This window comes from Lissotriton vulgaris, chromosome 1_2 (assembly GCF_964263255.1).
Source record: "Lissotriton vulgaris chromosome 1_2, aLisVul1.2, whole genome shotgun sequence".
Lineage (NCBI taxonomy): Eukaryota > Metazoa > Chordata > Amphibia > Caudata > Salamandridae > Lissotriton > Lissotriton vulgaris.
The window spans coordinates 282,087,113-282,111,780 of NC_141686.1; the positions used below are offsets into that span (position 1 = coordinate 282,087,113).

A 24,668-nucleotide genomic window follows, 5' to 3' on the forward strand; every position below is an offset into this window, starting at 1 on the left:
CAGGGTCTGCCTGCTCTAACCATTGAGCCACACTTCTCCACATTGAGCTGGAACTGAGGCGGTCTGAAGGGAGAGATTCACAATGTCAACTACTGCTGTGCAGACCTCCTTGGCTACCCTAGCTAAAACCGCGCCGGGCACGTTTCGGCTGGTGAGCCAGACTTAAGGGAACTAAGAATGACCTGAATGTTTGACTTGGCCGCAGGGGCAAATGAGTTGAGCTGATGGGTGGCCACACATGAAATGGAGGGGGACCCTGGGGAAGAGGACTCCACAATTCTAGGATGCGAGCCGACACTGTCCTGAATCTTTAATATCTTGTCCACAAAAAAAGTGGACAGCTCCCCACACTATTGTTGTGAAACAGGAAGTGCCCTTTGTTCTGCGCCCGGGGATAAAAAGCTCTTAACAATAGCAAAGATTTCATTGCTATTGTTCTGCGCCAACGCAATCCTCCCGGCGAAGTAATTGCTTTTAGCTATCCTAATGGCCGTATAGTACTCCCTCTGAGCCAAGCGCAGGGTCGTCTTGGACAACGGGCAGTACTTCTGACGCCAATCATGTTCAAGCTTTTTGCACCCCAGTTTCAAATCCCTGAGCTGATTTGAGAACCAGGGCTGCGAGGAGAGAGCGCCGGTTGCGACCTCTAATGCCTTTAGAGCTGGAGCTGACCACCAGGCTAATCCAGCGCTCAAAGCTATCCACCACCCCTTCCAAATCAGAGGCTGGGGTTGGGCGGGACTGAAGTAGGGCCATCGAGAGAGCCAGTAGATTAAACTTCCCAAGGTGAAGATCAGGCGGCAGGACCGGGCTTCTAGCAGGCCTCCGTGAGGACCAAGAGAATCTGTTCAAGTGGTGGTCCGACCACGTCACAGGCTCAAGTTCCTCTACCTTAATGGGAAAATGAGTGCAGACCAAATCAATGAGGTGGCCACCCTCGTGAGAAGGTGATTTCCCATATTGTGTCAACTGCGCTAGGCCCAAAGAATCCAAAAGAGACCCCGCATCCTGGGCAGCCTGGGGGTCCAAATGAATATTAAAGTCCCCCAGAAGGAGGAACTTAGGGTAGCGGAGGGCGCGTGGTATCAAAAGCCGTAAAGAACGCTCCAGAAGGACCCAGCGGACGATACACCAGAGCCCCTCCCAGTGTGAAGTGAGGGGAAAGGGTGAAGGCGAAATCCAAGGCTCCCCCCCCCCTCCCAGTCACCTATGGCTGCGCTGGTAAAAGACCATGTATCCCTAAACACCACTACCGTCCCCCTCCTCTCCCGGTGCCTCGATCTCCTCTGATAATTTTATAACCCCTCTGGATTGCGAACTTCACTACCGGAGCACAAGACTCATTGAGCCACGTCTCCGTGATGAAGAGAACTTCCCGTTTGGAGTCCGACAGTAGCTCATAGATGTCTGCTGCATGCTTAACCATCCAGCGTGCGTTAATGAGTGCTGCCTGAATCATAGGTTCTCCAAAGTCCGAGATAGAGGAGAAAGTCAGATTGGTGTGAAAGTGAAATTTACAGAGCGGGCAGGCTCTAGGGAGACTGTGGCAGGAATCCCACTGTGTACCACCGCTGCAGCTAGTACCCTTTAGTGCTAGCAGTTCATTGCGGGTGTAAACAATCTTCCTATAGGTCGGATCCAGCACTGCCCGACCAGAGTGGCTGGCGCTAGTCGCTACCGGGGCGCGGAAAAGCGCAGATGGGCTTGCCTTTGGCGTGCCTTCGGCGCGTCCGGACTGACATGTGCAATTTATGCCCAAGCCCCTCCCCCAGCTAGACCGCTGCCTACGGTCCCGCCGGGATCCAGGACTCACCCAAGATGGCGCCCTGCCCTCCACACAAACGGCACAACGAGCCGCGGTGGACCGGGGATAGGGTAGCGCACCTCCAGCTCAGGTTAGTGTCAGGGAAGGAAGAAACTAATTTAAGACAGGGCAGAGTTTTAAAATTGTAAAAGAATGTAAAAGCGAAATGCAATCCTATGAGAGGAAAGACAGTTGAGTAACATACAGATAAATAAACGTTTTTCAGATTTAGTCTCCGGGGGTTTTGAGCAACACTGGGCAAGGGTTGGAACAAGGTAGGTAATGCACCATCAGCGGCACTGGGGCAGCCGGATGCAGAGGTCACTGGGCCCAATGTTATGCTATGCGGACTGGGGGCACTTCGAAGAGGCACCGGTAGCATGAAAGTATCTGCAGTTCAGGGACACAGGCCCTGGGGGTTGAGGTCAGCACTGGAGGGGCCACCAAATACACGGAGACTGCACCACCAGCAGCACAGGGACAGCTGGGTTCAGAGTGCAAAGGAGGCGTCGGGTGCCCTGTAGAAATCAATGGAGATCCTAGGTTGAAGAAAACGGCTGCAGGCTACCTGCCTGAAGGAATACCATGACTGGAGAGGTAAGTTGGATAGCGGGGGATGGCAGGACACCGTCGGTTGGGCACTCATAGGCCTAGGGGTTGCTGGCGCAGGCGTGTCTTTAGGCGTAGGGTTTCTCTCGCAGGTCCCGGTCGGAGGACCCTTCAGGTTGAAGCTGCAGGCATCCAGGCAAAGTTCAGGAGAGGTCAGGAACGCTGGGGAGACGTCACTGGGTCGTTGGGCCACCTGGACTTGCTGGACAAAGCTGGTGTCCACGGAAGGAAACAGTCTTTGTTGAAGAGAGTACAGGCCCCGGGCATTCTAGGAGGTTGCTGGCTTCAGGCCATGCCGGTTTCTTGGAGCAGAGTCCCTGGAGGAGGAGGCAGGCCAGTAGGGCTGGGGCTAAGTCAGTCGTCGTCGTCTTCTCCACTGCTGCACCGCTCTTCGGTCCTTCTTTGTAGGTCATCGAATCTGAGGAACAAGGTTCAGGGGAGCCCTTAAATACTAAATGTAAGGGCTTTAGTGAGGTCTGGGGCAGTAGCCAATCCCTAGGGAGACTAAACCCTTCGGGTACCCATGCCTAAGTCGCCAAACCAAGATGATGAATTCTTAAGAGAGGGGTTCACCTCAGCTCCTGGTCACCCTAGGGGTGTCCCAAGCCCAGATGGACACTCCTACTCTGCTTACGAATTTTGCTGCCTGTCCTGCCGCCAAAAAGTGGGGTTGGGACAGGGGGACGAGCAACTCCACTAGTTGGAGCTGCCCAAATCAGCATAACACAAGGTGAGAGTCTTTGAGGCTCATTCAGAGTGCTGCTGTACCTGCTAGGGGGAGGTGAAAATTACCTCCACCCAGAGCATGCTTTGTTTCTGACCTTCGAGAGCACAAAGGCTCTCATCCCATGAGGTCGGAAACCTGTCTGGTGCTGGATGGCTGGCAGCGATCAGTCAGCCAATACATGGAGCTGATCGTTTTTCAGGGGGCATCTCTGAGTGCCTTTTAAAATAAATCCACCACTGGCATCAGTGTTGTTTCATTGTGCTGAGAGTTTGTGTTGACAAACTCCCAGCCCATGTACTCAAAATGTCCTCACTGCACCTACAGTGTACAAGAATGGACTCAGACACTGTATGGGCATATTGCTCATGCAGCTATGCCCTCACCTGTAGTATAGTGCACCCTGGCTTGACATAATAACGTGCAGTCAGTGTCACGGCACGCATCTGCTGGGAACAGTCTCTGAGGCAGAGGAGCGTTTAAATATTGATAATTGCCTGCCGCCCAGGCACTGCAAAGGCTGGTTCTTTCCACGGGTGGCAGGACTTTAATAAAGCGGGCCCTATGCTACAGAGGCTGGGCTCATGTGCCTGCACTGCGGCACGTTCACATTTGATGGGCCACCTGCGCTTTTATGCAGTGTTCTGCAGGGTCAGGCAGGGCGGGTCATGCCCGCAGTGTAAACTAACTGCACGTGCGATAGCCCCAGCGGTCTGTGCCTGCAACCGTGGGCGCTACAGAAGCAGCCTGCAAGCAACTAAGTTAGGTAAGAAATAATTAAATATGGGGATGGAGCTGTTTATCACTTTACAAACTGGATTCAGTAAAGAAATAGAAACAAAAACAGTCAAAACATGTTCAGCTGGAAGTCAAACTCGACAGTGTGTCTGCACGTCTTTGTGAAAATGTAGTTTACTCGTAGTCACCTTGGTTTCTAAAGCTATGCATTCTCTGTCTTCCTTTCAACCACTTCTCAGTGTTTATTTATTTGTATAACCTCTGTACCTCTATCTTTAAAGTTAAGTCTGCACCAAAGAAATAAAGTTAGAGTGGTGTAATGCTAAATTAAACTTTGCATGTGAGAATAGTAGGTACAATCCAGCATAAAGCACTTGTCCTTGACGCAAGTGTGTGGTGCATGTGAAATGTAGCTACTTCAGAAGGTCTTGCTCTTAGACATCAGCGAATTCATGGCCCTCTTTTGCTTGCAGGAAATAGGCCAAGCGCCACACCAATGATTAAGGCCCAGAGACATCTTAAGAATTTTGGGGGGCCATGTTCGGAACAGCTTTGAATTTATGATTTAGTTATAGGTCTTTCATGCCCTTTTTGGCCAGGTCACTGGCAGTGCACAGGTACACTAGTCCAAATTGTAAATCTGGTTGCATCTAATATTCAGGGATAATGATGCATGTTTTCAAAACTGGAACAGCAGCAGATCACGAATATTACTGCAAATAATCGGACACCCTCCCATTTCTCATCTGTGAGGTCCTAGTGAAATCTAAAACAAACTATTTATGGATTTTGCATGAAACACTCCCTGCAAAACGTGTGTAATAGACTTGCATACCTTATCCACATTAAAAATATATTAAAGGAAAACTGCATTCAAAATAATCTGTTTTTGAATCACTCAAGGCTATCAGTGCAAGACTCTCTGCAGAACAGAGCCAGCATTACCGGGGGCACCCTAAAATAGGCTGGGGCCCTGGGCCACAGCCCACTTTGCCCATGCCTTAAAACGTCTCTGTGGACAGGGAAACCACAGTGAACACCACAAACGCTCTTGCCATGGCTGACTGGTTATTCAGGCACGAGTCACAGCAGGTCTATTATTTCACACATAAAACCAATGTAACCTTGGAACCAGATGCATGTTGGGGTCTCCTGTTTCCTTTGACTTAAACCCATTCATTTTCTCTGCACCATTTTTGGTGACACCATAAATTGGCTTCCTCTGAGTGCCTATCCGATGACCCATGACTGCTGCATGTTCTGCTTTTATAACCATAGTGAGAAATACCACTTTAGCATTCAAAAGAAATTACAAAATATTTTTATCTTGAAGAGAAATATTAGTGCTCACTTACTGTGAATCTTTCTTAGCAGGAAGAAACTCAAAATTGACAAAGTAAGAGGAGATAATATAGAAACAGAAGTGTTACCTAAATTGCTCACCTTCAGACTTGAAGAGAAGAGCATCAAGCTATTTGCCTATACTATTATGGTTTCAGGGAGAGGTTTTCGAAACCTATTATCATGAAATGCCTTAAATGTTCAAATGAATTTGTCTTCCTTCCTTAAAGATTTGTGTATATATATATATATATATATATATATATATATATATATATATATATATATATATATATATATATATATATATATATATATATATATATATATATATATACATATATATATAGTAGTGCTTCTGCGCTAGATGTCCATGTGCCTGGGAAGGGTACAGTACAGAGATTTTTGTATGCTGATGCTTGCTGTACTTGTTAAAAATGTCACTGTGAAATAATTGCACCTTCATGCACCTACCAAAGGGCTTTAGTTTGACTAAACTGGTTTGATTTTTGTATGCAGCTGTGCTTATTGTTTGACCAGTCACTTTGAAATAATTGCGCCTTCATGCACAAACTAACGGGGGAATTGTTTGTCCAACCTGGCTTTATTTCTGCATCCTGCTGGACTTGCTTTTATCATGCACTTTGAAAGTTTTTTTTTACTTGATGCAAGAAGAACAGGGGATTGTTTTACAAAACACGCTTGAGTTTTGTATATTGCTGGATTGCGGATTGTTTTATTATGCACTTCGAAAGTATTTGTACTTTTTTCTTCGCACCAGCTACAGTTAGTATAGATTCTGTCATTGGGTACTTGCTGATATGGTTTGTTTTTAATCCTACATGATGTGTTATTTATGGTGTTGCTTGCACTTGTTTATAATATATGCACCTTAAATCATGTAATTAGCATTGCTTAAACTACAGAAATGATAAATATAGACCAACATATGCATCAATGTTCTGAAGCATCCAAGCAGTTCCCATCCTTAGCCTCTTGCCTGCCTGTTTTTGTCCTGCTTACTAATAAAGCCTTGATAGGAGACATTGAAATTGCTCCCTCAGTTCATTTGAAATACTATAGAGGGGTTATTATCATACACAACCCCTGACAGACAGAAATGTGTGGCATGCAGATAGTTCGCACCAGTTTATTTCTCTTGGAGCTGGCAGGATACCAAGTTAAATCTTGTGTACTACTCGTGTATATTGGCTGTCGAGTCCGTGAAATTGCAGGTTTGGGTTTGTCCTTCAAAGTTTTAAGTTATTTTCAATCAATGTCAATTCTAATTCAGACCCTATGTAGTTGTTCTTTGAATCTTCAGCAAAAGCAGTCCCTGAGACAATAGACCAGTTCCTTGGCATTATTCCGATTGCTGTCTCAGAAAAAGAATCTGCTTTTGACAATGTTACAAATGGCGTAGCTAATATGTTAAGAGTGTTTCTCACTTTCTCATTCGAACTTTGAGCAAGGCAATATAGAGACATTTCATTAAATGTTGGAGGTCTCAATTAAAAATAGAAATTTTTTTTGTTTGGGCAGTGGGGTAAAGTGGCAGGAGGTGGGTCGGGGGCCCCCTCCATGTACTTTGCTGGAGGGGGGCCAACAGGTACTGTTACGCCACTGAACCCCACGGCACCCTCTCAGGTCACAAGGTCCTTGGTACCACTGGTACCATTTACTTATAGGTGGCCCAGTGATGTGCCAATTGTGGAAACAATTGTACAGTTTAGGGAAAGAACATAGGAACTGGGTACCTGATTGGCAGAGACCCAGTGCACACTCAGTCCAAGTGCATCAGAAGTCTGGGGAAAAAGGGGGGTTACTGCAACAGAAACCCACTTTCCTACACCTGGCAAAAGGTTTCTTTTGACAGGTCAAAATGGCATATTAAACCTCACTCAAATGGTGCAATGGCAAGCTGGAGACATATTTTTAAGGGCTACTTAAGTGGGTGGTGCAATGAGTGCTGCAGGCCCACTAGTAATATTTAATGTATGGGCCTGAGTACATGTAGTACCACTATACTAAGGACTTAGTGTTAAATTAAATAAACTAATAGGATGTATGTCAATTCCGCCATGTGTAAAGAATAAAGCACAAGCAGAGTCCTAAAAGCCAACAATAAAGGGTTCAGCAGACACAGGGTGAAGGCAAAATGTTCGGTGATGACCCTGGGGCACAGTCCTGTATAACCTCCCCTTCAGCCAGAAGCCAGGGTAGACTATTCAATACCCTGATGGGCTTCCTGGCTTAGGCGAGAGAACATGGACGAAGGGGGAACAGGGGGGTTGGGAGGGTGAGGGCAATAGCCCACGGTGTTAGGCATCCTACTCCCACTTTACCACCCACCAGCTCAGGGGTGCTTTGCTCAGACTGCCTTATCAGTCTCTATCCAGAGGATGAAGACGGGTTGGGTGCGTCCTCCCTCACCCTGCCCGTCAATCTGGGCTCCGGTATCACCTGCTGATGAGTAGTACCCCCAGAAAACTGAACTGCCAGTACTCTCTGGGCAGTCGCCCATCCAGGCCTCCTAACACAGGGGCAACTCATTCCCCAGAATACAGGCATATAGGGCATCATTGGACTAACAAGAACCTTCTGCTGGGTCACCTCCACACACCACTCAAAGGATACTGGGTCCATGGGGTGGAAAAAGTCCTGCCCTTGTTACTTCACATGGCAGGCCAGTGTGCTGCTCTGGAGAAACCAGCCTTTCTACTACCATGGTCTGGCTAGCGCCAGTTACTCAATGCAGTGACAGGGACCCAAATCACTTTTCATTTGGTGGAAGTGGTGGCTCCCCCTCTCAGGGGTCACCAGTTCACTCTCTGAATCTACCTCCCAGCTCCCTAGGGTTGACTTAACCCCTTCGATGCTGATGACGGCTGGGAGCTGTCATGGCACACAAAGCTCGTGTGCTGATGACGGCTCCAAGCCGTCATGACCACGCCTGCGATCGGAATGTGCCCCAAAGGGGCGGAATTCCTGCCGCAAGGGGTTAACCCGAACCACATTAGCCACACCTGTACAGCTCCCACCAGGGGGTGGTGTCTTAGGACAGACAGAGTCCCTATGCTTGTGTCCTAGTTAGGTCAAAGTAGTGGGGTAGGCGCTGAGGGTCACAACCCACCAGCAGAAGCCCCCTCCCCTGCCCCCCTCCCCGCAGGCCTCCCCCCTCCACCTGACTCTGGGACTTGTCTGGGTCACTTTTAACCTCCTCACTTTACAGGGGAGGAATCTAAACACCCGAACCACCCTTCTTGGGGTCACTCCCAGGTACCTTCTTATTGACCCTGGTGCTGAGCCAAAGGTCTGCCTCCTTAGCAGGCTCCCTGGGTTCAGTGAGTTTGCCATCAATCAGGTGTTGGCGCAGCTCTGTAAAACAAAGACTAAACATGTGCTTTCTTGTCACCAAATTATAGTCACAGGTAATCTTTCACATCCCTGACCTCCACCCAGCCATCCAGTGCCATGCAAAGAAATCCACACAATCCACCCAGAAATGACGGGGTAGCTTCTGACTGTCCCCAAACTTTATGCCAGTAATTTTCTGGGGTGAGGCCATACTTGCTGATAAGCTTGTCCATATACTGAAACGGTCTTTCTGTTAGCCTGGGCCACTGTGATCATCTTTCTTTTCACAAGACTCCCAAGGCCTTTTCATCTATTTAATACCTTAAGCTCTTTCCAGCCACCATTAAGATCAACACAGCAAACAAAAGTTAAAGTGTCCCTCCCACTTCTCTTAATCATCCAATACACCCCATAACTTATTCCAATCTTTAGGGAGGTTGAATTGAAATATCAGTAGCCTCAGGAATGTCGGTTGCTTTCCATATGCAGGATACCATCGATGCAGAGTGTAACATAAAAGGGTTGAAGAGAAGACTTTTTCCCTGCACAATATTCCAATTACCACCCTGTGTTCTATTCTTTTTCTTTTATTTTATTTAAGGAGGCTTAAGAGAGGACAACCTCTGCTTTTATAACGGCTGTTTAACTGACCATGTTTTTATTTCTCCTTGTTTTTATCTTATTAATTGATATACAATGTGAATTTTGTAACCTTCTTTTAAAGATATATGTGTTATATCTAAATAAAGATATATATATATATATATATATATATATATATATATATATATATATATATATATATATATATATATATGTATATATATTTTTTTTTTTTTGATTTCGTAACACAGCAGATCTTAAGTAACAGAACAGCCTTCTACAAAGTCACTTTTATCAATGTAACAATGTAACATCAGCAGACAGTTCGGCCTCTGGTATTCTGTCTGCAGTCTTGGTGTTAGCCGTGGAATTAACAATAGCATCTAAAAGCTTCGATGCCAAGACCACAATCAATCATGGATTGCAGCAGCAGTACGAGATATGAGCAGTTCACCATGTGCTTATAAGCACCAGTGTTACAGCTAGTGAGTTAGAAGTACTGCAGCGAAAAGATGCAACAGGGCTCTTCACATCCTTTTGCTGGTGTGGATGGGGAGACGAGGATAGCCCTCAAACCCGGCAGCTGCACAATGATGTTACAACTCATTTGTATAAACTTATTATAAGCAAGATGTAATGTCTTTGTCTTATTACATGCACTTTCTACCATCAGAACAGGCCTGTAAGAAAAAAACTGCTGTTTAGACACTCATTGATTGCTGATTATTATAGAAAGATCTGCTTGTGTATGTTGTTATTGCTCTTCCATTCCCACTTTAAAGAAAAAACTGTGCCCGCAGTGAAATATCTGGTGAACATAATGTAGAGGGGATCTGTGGTGCGGTCTCCTCTCCTCTCCTCTGGCCAACGCTGGCTCAAACAGAAGGCATCCAGTTTAGTTTAGCCATTTATAGAGCGCATGGTTAACACCACCGGTGTCCCCCCGCGCTTATGATTATTTTGATCCCCCCACGACTTCCAGACCCATGCAGTTATCACTAGTCGGTGCTGATCATCCTAGTCCACCTCTCTTCACTTGTGACCTAAGTCAGTACGGTTTACTTCCCATGTTACTTATCAACTCCCCTCTCTGTTCTCTAGTGTGAGGTGGGGGGCTCATCTTGTTTCCAGATCATGTTTGGTGACTGTGCTTATTTCCCCTCTCTGTTTCTCCTGGGTTGGTGCTAAACTCCCTTAATGTATGTTTCTGTGGTAGTCTCAAACTACTGGTGCTCTGTCATGTCATGATGTAGGCTGCATGTTACCTCTTTGAACTTCTCCAGGGAGTGTTCGGATCCAAATACAAACTGCAGTCGGACAACCTCGCTGTGACAGCAGGACCGGCCTTGGGAGTTGGACACGTGATTCGCCACTTTGCGTAGAACAGCAGCATCGATGATTCTTGAATAACGAAGAGCAGAGACGATTTCATCCTCCAGGAGCCAGCGGATCTGGAGAACAGACATGTGCGGAAAATCGGTTAGGGATGGCAGCAAATTCAGGCCTAGACTCTTGAAATCTCTACCAGCAGGGGTTGTTCTTCCCCTTCTCACTATTATACTCTGCAGAGGAGGGCTCAGGGGTTGGACTGAGCTGTGAATTCACTCTGTACCAGTATGCCCTCAACCTTTGGCCTACAGGCATTCTTCAGAGAGGTGAGGCAGTGTTGGCAACTGGCATCCGTTAACACCACACTTCCCAAAGGACCTATATTGACTCCTAGTATGAAGCCCAGAGTTACTAGTTTCAGGAAAGAGAATGTCTAAAAATTGACTTTGTTTCCGTAGTGAGACTAAAACAGCGATCCTTCGTTTGGTTACAGCATATTTTGGTCACTAATTTTCCTGGCTAACTTCACGCTGTCAGTGCTATTTACCGTCTTCAGTGTCTATGTACAAATTTAGGTAATTATCAGACATACTTGTTGGTACATTGCTCTCCTGCAGCCCATGCCTCTTACCTGTAAGTACCATACTTACTTCATTCCCCACTTTGTGCACCTCTTACGTAATTCTACATAACACACAATGCACCAGGACATTTTATTCGGAGAAGCACTTACCTCACTCATTGTGGCTTCAATGGCCTGTCTGTGCACAACTGGAAGTTTGGATAAAGCACAGAGCCTGAGAAAGAGAGAAAACACAACAATTAGATGAGCAAAGGTACCAACTGAACTGTTGTTCTCTGCATTGTTTGTGCTTCCAGGGTTAAATTGGATGCTAAAGACAGTCCTGAAATTACCAGCCTATTCTGCAACACTCTTTAGAATATCCCCAGGCGCCACACTGGATAAAGAAGACTTTTCAGCATAGCACCTGCATGCCGAAAGGTGGTGTGTGGCTGCGTGTCAACTCTGCTCTGTAAGTGACAACTGGAGTTGTATACAGGCGTGAAAAAGCGCACGTATGTCAGCTTCTTTCTGGATAGTGTCAGCACCCTAAGACACAGATCCAAAAGATAACCAATTGTGCCAGTATGCAGGTCTCTTCTTTGGAGCCTTTTTAGATGGAAAAGAGGCCATCACAGGGAGGGCAGTGAGGAATCTGCGCTTAGATAGAGCACCCACCAGAAAGAGCATTACTTAAAGCAAGTAAGTTGCTCTTCTGATGGATATTTCTAACTGCAGATTCCTCACCATTAAAATGGATACCAAATCAGTACCTCCCCAGATAGTGGGTCTGGAGAATGACTGGCACACAGAATGGCCAACATGTCCTTCCCGTCAGACCTGGCTTGCCGCCTTTCAACATGTGGTCGCAGCCATGTCCCTGTGTGAATGGGTCCTCAGTCGTAACAGAAGCTGGTTCTTTATTATTGTGTAGCAGATCTTAATGGAGGACTACCCCACCTGAACTAAGTCTGTTTCTGTTCAGCTTTTATTTTCTTTGCCCCCAGAAAACCTCACAAAGAGATGATCATCTTTGGTACAATAGATATAAAAGCATAGTGCTCTTTTGGGGTTCAAAAGATGGAGTCTTTCCTCCTCTTTCGAGGGGTGATAAGGGGAGAACAACATCTGATGAGTGACGAATTGGCTGACATAAAAAGATGCAACAACCTTCTGGAGAAAAGTCACTTTTTTCGACTTTGTTCCCCACAACCGGCTTGTCTGAAAGGCAGTTGGACTGACAGAGCTCACTCATGCATTTAAAAAAATAGTCTTCAGGGCAACACATTAGGGAACAGTTAGGTAAGGTCTCCAAGGGAGTATGCACAAAAAAAATAAGAAGCAGGTTAAGATACCACTGTGGCATCACAGAAGGTTTAGGGGGGAGAATATGCGTCATGTTACAAGTGTCACACCAAAGCACAAACTTGTCCCAGCTTCTGGAAAAAACGTATTTCATAGGATGACGCCTGGCCTTTAGAGAGAACCCCATTACTTTGGAAGTTAGATTAAATGCTGTCAACTGCTCCTGCTTATTCTCAATGCATGGTAGAATAGATTGAGCAGGCCTGGGTGCGAGGCACTGCTTTGTTACTGTGACAGAAGATCCTGTCGAAGCATCAGCCTGATCAATGGACAGATGCTCATGATCAGAAGTTCTGGATACAACACTCTTCTGTCCGAACGCCGGGCCACTACGATGACTTGGGCCCCATCATTCATGATCTTAAGAACTCTGACAGGAAAAGTAGTGGCGGGAAGGCATTTAGGAAACCTGAACTCCAACATAGGTGGGATGAGTCTATGAAAGAAAGACTTCTTGGAAAGTCCAACACGCAGAAGTGTTGGCATTGGGGTTTCTCTGTGATGATGAAGAGATCAAGCCAGGTCTCTCCCCATTGGAGGACACACGGAGCCACCTCTGGGTGTAGTTGCCATTCGTGATCCCCTAGGTATCACTGGCTGAGTTTGATTACTTAGGTGCTTAAAAGTGCTGCCAGGTGCTGTACAATCAGCGTGATTCCCTGACAATTCAGCCAGGTCCAGAGGCGCAGGGCCTCTGGGACAGAGTCCAGGACCCCACTTCACCTTGCTTGTTGCATTACCACATGGCGGTGGTGTTGTCTGTGTGGACCTGAACCAGCCTCCCCATGATGGAAGGCAGAAAGGCCTTCAACATCAAACAAATAGCCCACAACTCCAGCAGGCTGATGTGTAGGCAAGCCTCCACCAGAGACCAGAGTTCTCTGATCTCCACCTCTCCAACCCTTCATGGACAAAATCTGGATAGAGTCCAACAGGTTCCCTTGGTGCTGTTCCCACTGAGAATTCAGATCCCACTGCAGAGTCTGCATATGTCATTTGGAACGTCATTTGGCATGATTGACGAGCAGGATTCAGGAGGCCAATACTTCTAGAAGTCTCAGAGCAATCTTCACTGAGACCCAGGACTGAGGCTGAAACAGTGGGATTAAAGCCCAAACGTCCTGGACTTGAGGCCCCAGAATATTCGAAAATGCACAGTACCCAGGATGGCTCAGACGAAGGGGAGTCATTGATGGTGAACCCCAATAATGTTAGGAGGTTCACTGTCATCTGGAGGTGGTCTAAAATGGATTGTGGCGAGCCCAGCTTCAACAGGCAGTGGAAAACACGTGGGAAGAGTGGTACCCCGGACCACTGAAGATACGTTGCAACCACTGTCATCACTTTCATGAGCAGCTGAAGGGTATTGGTGAGGCCAAAAACGAACAGGGCAAACTGAAAATTATTGTGGCCCACCAAGAAACAGAGTCTGCGAACCAGCAGGACATGAACATGGAAAAAAGGCATCCTGCAGGTTCAAAGCCACAATCCAGTCTCCTGGGCCCAGGGCAGGGAGAACAAGGGCCAGTACAAGCAGCTTGAATGTGTCATTCCATAGAAAAATCTGAGGGGTTGAAGATTTAAAATAGAGTGAAGAACTCCACCCTACATGAGCACTTAGAACAAGTAGAACACCCAGTACCAACTACTGAAGTCAAAACCTTCTCTAGGACAACTTTTTCCAAAACAGCCTCGATTTCTGCAGCAAAATGGACAAGTGGTCCTCGGAAAGCCACTCTGATGTGGCAGGCTAGAAATGAACGGCCGGGCACAGCTACTATGGACCAACCCCAGGACTAACCTGTTACACATTATTGCTGGCCACCCATGAAGAAAATGAGTGATCCTGCCTCCGGGAGGTCGTGTGCCGCTAAAGTGAAACTAAAGCTAATTGGAGACTGCTGCCAGAGTGACTGATGTCCGGCAAGTTTGTTGCCCCTGTTGGAGAGATCCCCTACCCTAACAGAAGAAGGACTGGGGTATCTGTTGTTGGGGTGGTGGGCCTTGATGTTGCCTTACGTTGAAGATCCTAGTGATGCCTTGAAAAAGGTGGAATTGTAGTGGATACAGCTTTGCGGGTGTGTAAAAACCAAGGGAGCATGCAGTTGCTTAGCCTTCCGTAAAGCACTCAAGGGTGGAGTTGACATTCTTGTCAAAGAAGCAAGACCTATTGCATATTCAAAAGTGATGATTGAGCATCATCCCAAAAGCCCATGGCTCTACATGTGGCACTGGAGTATCACGCTTGGGCCAACCACACCGCCCAAATAGTCTGCTGAGTCCATTCCTGATAATGTATTTGGCCATACCTACGCCATCCTAAATTGTATGTGCCAGATTGGCTCTCAATTCATCCGGGACTTCAAGTAACATTTTAAAAACTGAACTCCATAATGCATGGGAGTATCGTCCCAGCAAGCAGCTGGTGCTGACTGAGGCTAGCCAAGGAAAACATCCTCTTCCGAAATTCCTCCATTCTCCTTGACTTTCTGTCCTACTGGGTTAATGGAAAGTAACTAGGGTAACTCTGCTGCTGAGGCTTGCACCACATGGCTCTCTGGAGTAGGATGCTGTGCGAGAAAGGCAGGAGTCACCAGCAGCAGGCTTATAACAACGTGCTGCTTGTTCGTTTACTGATGGGCAAAAGCAGCATTTGGACCAAGTGCCCACAAGTGTGTCAGTTAAGACTTCATTAAATGGTAGCAGAGGTTCTGATTAGGATTTTCTGGGATGCAACACCTCAGTGAGGACGTTAATACTGCCTTCAGTTGAAGTAAAGACTTAGTCTAGAACTTCTGCTGTCCTTCCAATCACCATGGTGAAGGAAGCAGACTCTTCCGTTGACCAAACTCTGGGAGTGTTCGGAGGAACTAGCCCCGCATAATGGAAAGTATCCAGGCCTTGTATGTCCACATAGAAATTGCAATCATATTGTGGGACAAACTTTTCCCCACCCTCCACCTCATCACCAAAACCAGTAGGATAGTACTGTCTTGAATGAATGGGAGCCAGGCACCTAGGAACGGAACTCATGCGAGGCTTACGACAAGGTCGAGACTATTCACCTCTCAGTTGGACAGAGATGAAGATCTGTTGTGGGACTTGCCACAAGAGCGGCAATAGGTCAGAATCCTTGACTTTGAATGGAAGCAGACTTTAGGTGTACTTCCAGCAGTGTTCAGTGACATACAGCTTGGCTTTGTGGTCCTGGATTGTCTTCAGGTTCATCAGGGAAACATGTCCCATGCTGAGAAAGCAGCATTGGTCTCTTTATAGACCGAGGGTGCATACCAGCGCTATATAAAACTTGTCAAATAAATAAATAAACAAATAAATAAATAATGAAACCAGCAGATAAAGGCAGGGCTACAGTTGCACAAACCAGACAGGATTAAAGAGAACTCTTTAGGCATTAACTAGCAGCTAGCAGCTTATACATGTTGACCCATGGATGTAGGAGACATTGGTTCTCCATATACAGTCACCCTTGTGCTCTTTTAACCTGTTCCTCGGAGCCCATAGAGTAAATTATCTCATAGAGGGGATATTCGGAGGCATTTTATCTTTCCCATTGTTTCAAGATCCAAGTAATGTGTTCCTTCATTATATCAAAGTGTTCCCTCCAAGAGTGGGTTTGAGCCTGTCCGGTATATGCTTTAGTTTAGCAGTCACTGACTCAGTAAGAAAGCATGCCACATAGAAATGAATAGGTGAGAGTCTGTTAAAATAAATAAAAGTCCACCCCTCCCAACCAAGGATGTTACCACTCCTTTGATTTTAATAAATCATAGCATGCCTTGTGGAGGTGACAGGAAACAGGTGAGGTTTGCCTCTTCTAGTGGCTCGAGGGTGCAGTGACCCAAGTGCTAGATCGGATGCTGCTCAGCATCTTGCCCACATCAGATTGAAAGCTGGAGAAGTGTTCCTGAAAACCTGGGTGATGCTTGGCAGCTGCCTGCAGCAATCAGAGTCTGGGAAGCAGTGTTGCGTGTCCTTCCTGATGCAGCAGAGTGGGTAGATGAGCCGGACTGCTCTGAGCAGGAGCAGCGACACTACGTTAAGTGTCCATGTACTCCGCTGCGGTATGATTTAGCAGCACTTGAATCCTTAAGAGGTTGTCTGCTTTTCTCCGGGGCAACATCCTACCCCGAGAAGAAGTGGTATGTAGAACCACACCACACACTGTAGATAGTTTTTATTTAGTCACTAGGTCCTGAGGAATCGCCAACTGATCTATTAGAGACATTTTATAGGCGAGAAACATGTTGACCACTAAGGGGTAGAGCGTATTTTTTGTCAGAACAAAGTAGTCGCCCTCCTTCTTTTTACTTTTTAATCAGGTTGTGACCTCTCCAGAATAAAAATAATTATAGAGGATTCCCTTACCTGTTTCAACCCACACACCACATCTACATCTTACCAGGCCCCTCACACCCACGGCACCTATACAGCAAGGAACAAAAGATCTCCGATAAAGAGCCCCTTTATGGGTGCCCGTCGACACGGGCATGACACCTAGCTTGCTGGGTGTGTGAGAGTCCTACTTCCGAAAGGAGGTATACCCCCCACCTCCCCACCACTCGGAGTACTCACCAGGTGGCCAACTTGCCACCCCAGACACCGTACCTCTTTTGTCTTCGCGTGAGCAGTTGCCATACTGCAAGAAGTATATGTTGCTTTGAAGCTATGCAGAGTTGAGGACTGGCGCCGAGGTGCAGTTATCTCGATCCTGCTGCCAGGGTGCATGCTTCCGGATCTACGGGTGATGCTTCACAGCTGCAGCACACTCATGATATTGAGACACACTGCCCTGGTAGCTTATATCAGGTTACAGACACCTGGATACTGCTTGAGAGTCTGTGCTAGTATGTACATCCTATGCACAGATAATGCATTTGAAGGGCTCTGTGTTCTGCTTGGCAGCCATTAGAGGCACAGGCAACTGGGGTGTTTGCTGCTGCTCCAAATCCTCCCGTGCAGAGACGAGGTGCTTACATTTTAATCCTGGGGATCAAATGTTTCCTCATTGGTCCTCAGCACTGAAATTTATTAGGGTGCTATCAGCACCCTGCAGATCTTTGGTGCAATGGATAGAGTGTGTTTGAATTACCAGTGCTTGATCTTTGAGGAGGGTTGCAGAAGGCAAATGATGGTGTGTTGGCTTCTAGGGTGCAAACTAGAGCTTCTTCTTTCTGTGGCACCATTAGGAGTCATGCTTTGGAAATGCTTTCCTGCTTCCTTAGGGGCTCACTGCCTCACTGCCTCCTTGCCTTTGTTTCTGTGCTCAGTACTCTCGAGCAGCCTAGTGAATACCATTCTGCTATGACGGTGGCCACAGACATCAAACCTTGTGGGAGAAGGGATTAATGTTCCATGCACTGAGTCAAACCTGCTACACACAGCTATGAAGGCCTTCTACATAGACCCTAGAGATTGGTGATTTCAAAATGTAAGGGTCCTAAATTAACTCTTCCCTGGGAGGTCTGATAAAGAAAAACCTTTACTTAGGTTTCCTGGGTTCCTACAAATGAGCTCTTGATAGTAAGAACCTCAGATATATTTGAAACCTATTGTCATTTATAAGCAATGTAATGGGAGATATTTACTTTAAATGGTAATGAGCCATACAGCTTTAAATAGTTTTAAGGATTCTTGAGGAAGGTCTCAACTCCCTAAAGTATTTGTTTGAAGCCTAAGCCTGTACGTAGCAAATACATAATTTCCTACTAAATCATTAAAATCCCGTCTTCTTGGAGGACCTAGAAAATGCTTTCTAGAAGTGCCTTCTAAAAACTATCCACATTAGGCAAATGCGAATTGAGTAGCCATTCTCTTAAATATTTCTTCAAAGAAAATTTCCTCACATCATCTTTAATTTGATTTTAAAAAGAGCATAAAGACCTGTCATATTTTCTTTATTACTTTGCTTCAGCGGTTGTTTTAACTAGGCAATGCCCTAAATGCACTTTTAGACTTCATGGGAATTGTTTGGAAGTACCTCTGATTAACAAGATGAGAATTGCTATTGCCATGATGCTCTTTTCTTACGCTTTCATTCTGTCATTTTGCTCTTTTCTCGATTTTTCTTTAGACATTTTGCTATTTTTTGCTTTTTTGTGTGCCCCTTTGCCCTTTCTGCACACTACCTTTTGTGCCTCTTCATTTCCTCACACTTTCTTTTGTATCTCTTTGCTCTTCTTTTACACTTTCTAACCATTCTCATTCTCCTGTACTTCTGTGCCGTTTCTCCCCTTTTCATGCATTTTGGCTCTCTTGATGACTCTCTGCTTCCACCGCGCTCTGTTTTCCTGGCCCCATGCAACCGTCCCTCCATTCCCCTCGTCCTGCCTGTTTCTCCCAGACCACTGATCCTTCCGGCGCTCAAATTAAGCCACACCTAACCCTCCCTGACCTCTCTGCCTCCTTCCCAGGGACTACTTAATGGTGGCTGTGCTGCCGGTCTGCCAAAGGCAAGCCTGTCTGTGCCCTACCATTTCTGGTCCAGCACCACAAACCCTGCCCCTTCCGCCCCCACACACAACTCCACAGAACTTCTCTGGTCTCTGAACCTGAGGAGTCCATCCACTTACTGCTACCGGACTGCACTGTGTTGCACAGAAGAAACCTTTGCCTGCACCCACTGCCACTTCACCTGCAACAACACCCACCACGCCTGCACCTCTCACCAACAGCACATTTTCCAAACCCACCCACAAACTTGCACCCCAAGGTAAATTTTCATGCATTCTCCTAAACACTTGTTCAGCAAACACACCATAGAAATCTAGAACGTCCTACATAACAGCGCTTCAGACCACCTCTTCCTTATGGAAACATGGCTGACCTATTAATCAGCACCTGTCATCGCCAAGGCTATCCCAGCGGGATACAGACTCGCACAGAGACCGCCAACACAGACCAGGAGGAAGAATCACAATCAAATTGAAAGACGCCTTCAACTGCACTACTACAACAGAAACCGCAGCCCCCTATATGGAGCACCTGCATTTCATAATAAAAACGTCAGCAATATACACTCTAACCGGAACCCTCATCCACTGACCTCAGGGACTTAGAGTCACTTTTGCCAACAAAATAGCCGTCTTTATCACCCCCTTCACCATCGACTCCATTCTACTAGTAGACTTCTAATTCCACCTTGAAGACAAGAGCGACTCCAACACCACCGGACTACTCAAGAGCCTAGATAACCAGGGACTGTCACAACAGGTCACCAGACCCACAAACTCTGTCGGGCATACCATCACCCCTGTCTTCACCACTTTCAAGAACATCGAAAGCACAGCAAACACAACGCTCATCTGGACCGACCATGCCATCATCCAATGCTGTATCAGCACCCCTCGCCTAACAAGGCCCACCATCACAGACATGACCAAACACAGCAGGAGCAGCATCCAGGACCCTAAATGGGTAGACAGTCTGCACCTGAATCAACAAACCTTCACCAACACCCTGTACAGCAATAACAAAAACCTGGACGAATGGATCACAAAATGCGCAGAAAGCCTAACTCCCAGTAAATAAAATGTACAAAGAATAATACAGAAGTATTTCAGTTGGAACTCCATGCAACAAAACAGCACTTCAAGCAACTAGAAAGTAAATACAGAACAAACCACCTAGAAAGCGACAAAGACATACAAGACAGCCCTGAGTTATTACCACCAACAAATCAAAGAACAAAATTACTCCACTAGCGGACCACTACAGATTATGAAGCATCAACATACTCTCCTACACTAACGATACCCAACTGATACTCTCCCTGTCTGACAAGACTCCCACACCACGAAAAGCAACTTTGCCACATGCATGACCCCTGTAACCTCATGGATGAAAACCAACTGCCTCAAACTAAACACGGACACAACTAAAGACGGGATCATCAGAAAGAAAGCATCCTCCTGGGACTCCACCTGGAGGCTTACTTGCCTCGGACTCTCATCCACCCCCATCATCAACCCAAGAAATGTGGGAATTATCATGAATGATAAGCTCGATATGACAGCAAAAGTAAACTTAGTGACCTCCACCTGCATCACATCCTTAGGATGCTACAAAAGATCTTCAAATAGCTTCCTGAGAATCACAGGGAAATGGTTACACGGGCCTTGATCACCATCAGACACAGCTATGGCAACCCACTCTAGGCAGGAATCACTAAGAAGCTGGTAAATCGGTTCCTGACCATACAAAATGCAGCATCAAGACTCATACTCAACTTACACAGCTGCACACACATCACCCCGACCCCACACCTCAGAGAACTGCAATCGCTCCATATTCACAAACACGCCCAATTCAAGCTGCTCACCCACACATATAACACTGGCCCTGTATATATGAACAGCCACATAGATTTCTGCCAGATTCCCAGACACCTCTGCTCAGCCGAACTCTCAATGGCAAGCATACCCTGCATCCACAAAGCCACAACTAGAGGTCAAGACTTCTCTCATCTCTCGTACAAAGCATGGAATGTCCTCCCTCACATCAGCCCTTCCTATTTACTTCCCCAGTTCCTCAAAAGGTGGAAAAATGGTTCTTTGTCTAACCTAATGGGGAGACACTTGTTTGCCACCTACTTAGCACCTAGGCACCCCCATTGGTGATTAGCATTCTATACAAGTACTCGTAACAATGGACGTTCACAAACCTACAAATATCATATCTTAGAATGCCTCATTTTCCATCCAACGGTGTAGAATTTACATCTTTGTAATCGTATACAATTATGCCGTATTTATGTGTATTGAATTTAGACATGCTAAGTATAATTGAAGGAATAGCCCACAAAGCTATGCATCAGCTACAGAGGAAATATGCTCTGGAAAGGGTGCTAAGTAATGGATGGAGAGCGAGATCTGGAATGAGGTACACAATAATACACTAACCTGAATACTTCTGGGTCTTAAGGACTTTGTGGGATTAGACAGCTTGTTTCAAAAGACATTCTATCTGCAAGCACAAGCATTAACCAATTAAATTGTTTGGTGACTACAGGGATTTGGTTTAATTTCCTTAGACGGGCTGCTGGCCTTTCTGCTACACACAGTCACACCTGAAACAACTGGTTATATTTTTTGGGGTTAGCTCCTGAAACCAGTGATAACACAAATCTAGTTGGGTGGCTATAAACGTTCCCTTAGCTGTGGCTCATTTGCCACACAAATTGGCTGTGATATTTTATTTAAATTTACGAAATGATAAAAAGTAAGCTTTCACCACTCGGTAGACTCTTGATCCTACAGTAATGAAGGGATGGTTTTATGTTGATAGCAGGCCAGTTATAAAAAATATTTTTAGGCTATCCACTGAATGTATAAATGATTCATATTTTGTTCAAATATATGGAGGTATGCAGAACTGCATAATTGATCTGGCACTCGTGGATGTAAGGTGGACTTTCCTGGAATAAGGGTTTAAAGATTTTCCCAAATTTAAAGGGAAGTGGAGTCGCATGAGCTCATGTCTATTTTCAGCATCTTCGCTTCTTTCGGTCACTTATTGTCAAATATCCAAAAGAATAAATTGGATTCAAATAATAGCAAACTAGTCATCAGACAGCTAACAGTGGCAATTACAAGAAGGTTCGCGAATGCATCTGAGCAAATGAAGAAAAATGTCTGTTTACTCAGAATGGTGTGTTAGGTCAAAATGGAGTGCATCTCTGACAAGGTCAATGTTAAAGGTCACCGCTGCCTGAATATTGTCTCACCTTTCATCACTAGAGGATGGAAATCGATCTAGTGCTGGCACCGTTTCCTCATCTGAGCGGAATGAGGAAGACTGTCCTGGTGAGCGGGTGAAGGAGGCGCTGCTTTCTGATGCGTACCTACAAGAGACAGCAACATAAGTCATTACCAGAAGTATAATTTTGGAGAAGAAAGTGTTCTCTTGATAACAACAGTAAAATGTAATCCTGGTAGTTCTTTTGTTAGCCCAATATAAAAAGTTAATTACCTTTAGTAACAATATTTTAGGTGGATACTATACCTTCAGCACAATCCTCACCTTATGGTTCTTCTCCAGACAATAGACTGGATCCAGAAGAAAAAAAATCAGCAGTTGATTGCCAGTGCTACCATGTGGCTCTCAAATGTTACCACACCTATCTGTGTACGGTACTCACTGGTGTGTTGATGTTAGATCCTTATATTTTTTTCTGTTCAACCGAGACATGCAGAGAGGCAACAAAGGGGGTTAAAGACTGCAGATTATACAACAAAAAAGCAACAGTTGTAAATCTTTGGATTTTTTTAAGAATGACTGTCCGAAGGGGAGCCTATGAGAAGATAGATACAATACCCATCAGAAATATGAATAATATCCTTAAGCAATGCCCTCTTGAAGGTGGGACTGAATAGTAATGATTAACTAAGGAAATGATGTAGCAGGGCCCTTGTGAAGTATCCATCACTCATCGCCTGAGCCAACAGTAATATCGAACAACGGTATGTAGTGAAGACCAAGTGGCCACCCAGCAAATATCAGCCACTGATTTCCATGGATCCACCACTGCCCTCACAGAGTAGACAAAAATGCCAGTCGGGACGGTCTTTCATGGCCAATGTGTAGCAGTTGCTGGCATCTCTTAGGCTGGTCTGTGCCACAAAAGATGTGTTTAGACTGCGGCAGGGTCTGTACCAGATGGGTGGGTTGAACAATCTCTGTGCACTGATCAGGATGGATCCTGAATGCTAGCAAATCTCTGTTCATTGATGATGGCCTTTAGTGCTGCGATACGTCTGTGCATTGCAGAGGATGGATCTTCGGTGTTGACAAATATCTGCATTGTGGAGGTTGAATCTCCAATGATGGTCAACGTCTTTGCTTTGGTGTAGATCACTTTTCAGTGCTGACAAATCTTGGGGCATTGAAGATGCCCCTTCAATACTGACAAATATTTGTGCTTTCGTGAGTGTGGCTATTCAGAAATGACAAACATCTGTGATTTGGGGTGGATGACTATTCAGTGCGACAAATTATTGTACTTTGATTAGGACAGCTTCAGTGCTGCCAGAACTCTTCCACATATGATTCAACCAAGAAAAGCACCATATTCCTCAGTCCAAAAGACTGTGGAGGAGCCGGATCTCATGCTAGAACAGCAATGCAAAAGACTCACAACCCACAGAATAAGGCTCTGTATCCATCATGCAGAGGGCTCAACTTTGTAACCCAAGAAGGCTATCCAGGCTTATTATTTGCAGTGCTGACACAAACCATTTTTGATCCTCACAAACGGAAGCACCACCGGGTAGCTGTACTCATTATTGCTTTACTTAAGGGGGTATTCCTTTTAGACCATTTCACTTCAGAGGAAAACAAAGGTTTAGCTTTAAGCATCTTGCTGGGTAATGTTTTTATGTCAGTTGGGGGTGTGTGGATCTGCTGGGACAACGGTATCCTCTATGTCTTCCCTCCACAGCCTCAGGTGAAAAGGTTTTGGTACTCTGATCACCTAAATTGAGCTACTGGGGATTCCAAATGCCAGTAGAAGAGTGGCCTGAGGCCGGACATTGCTAGCGCTGTGGTTGACAGACAGTTATTAGCACTGTCCCAGATGTAAGTAGCCAACCGAAAATATGGCTGGAGGAGGTTTGGTGAGGGTATTCCAGGAATCATGCAGTTTATAGTTAATGTAGGGAAAGCGGTGTAGGGAAAAGGAAAAGGTGCAAAACTTTAACCCAAATCACTCAATCAGAAACAGGAAAAAGAAAACCTTAATTGTCTTTTAATATCTACCTTAATTGTCTTTTACCAGCTGCGTTCACACACTTCTCAGATTGGTTACCTAGGTTAATAGAGTCACAATGTGCCCTGAACACATGCAGCTCTACGTAGGCTGCATGCTCCCAAAGTGACTCCTTTGTCTCTCAGTCCAGTGGCTTCAGATGAAGCAGCTATCTGGGGAATGGGGCAATATGTACGGAGTCCCTTAAGGTCTGTCTGGTGTCCGTTAGGCACCACCACATTTGTTTTAAAGTTTTACCCTAAAGGGGCCGCTAAAGGTTTCCCTCACCTGTTGGCACCATGGACACAGTCCCAGTCATGACTCATTCTCGGGACATAGCAACACTAGAGCCTATTAGGAGCCAATCAGTGCCCTGACATCAGTTTCTGAAACTTTTTCAGCACCCTATAGCAGTGTGTGTGAGACAAACCGAGAAAACAATGACTGATCGCACACCTTGAGATCTTATTAGTCA

General features: G+C 45.8%; 1 protein-coding gene across 7 annotated transcripts in view; it reads right to left on the reverse strand.

Annotated features, from left to right (window-relative positions):
• SZT2 (SZT2 subunit of KICSTOR complex) overlaps positions 1–24,668 on the reverse strand; it is a 1,033,029-nt gene that overhangs the window by 535,688 nt on the left and 472,673 nt on the right. For all 7 annotated transcript variants that reach the window (XM_086953216.1, XM_086953214.1, XM_086953218.1 and 4 more), the window contains 3 exons: positions 22,175–22,291; positions 11,239–11,302; positions 10,442–10,627 (listed from right to left, as the gene is read on the reverse strand). In XM_086953216.1, the coding sequence (XP_086809342.1) occupies positions 10,442–10,627; positions 11,239–11,302; positions 22,175–22,291 (367 nt within the window). The remainder of the gene's footprint in view (positions 1–10,441; positions 10,628–11,238; positions 11,303–22,174; positions 22,292–24,668) is intronic.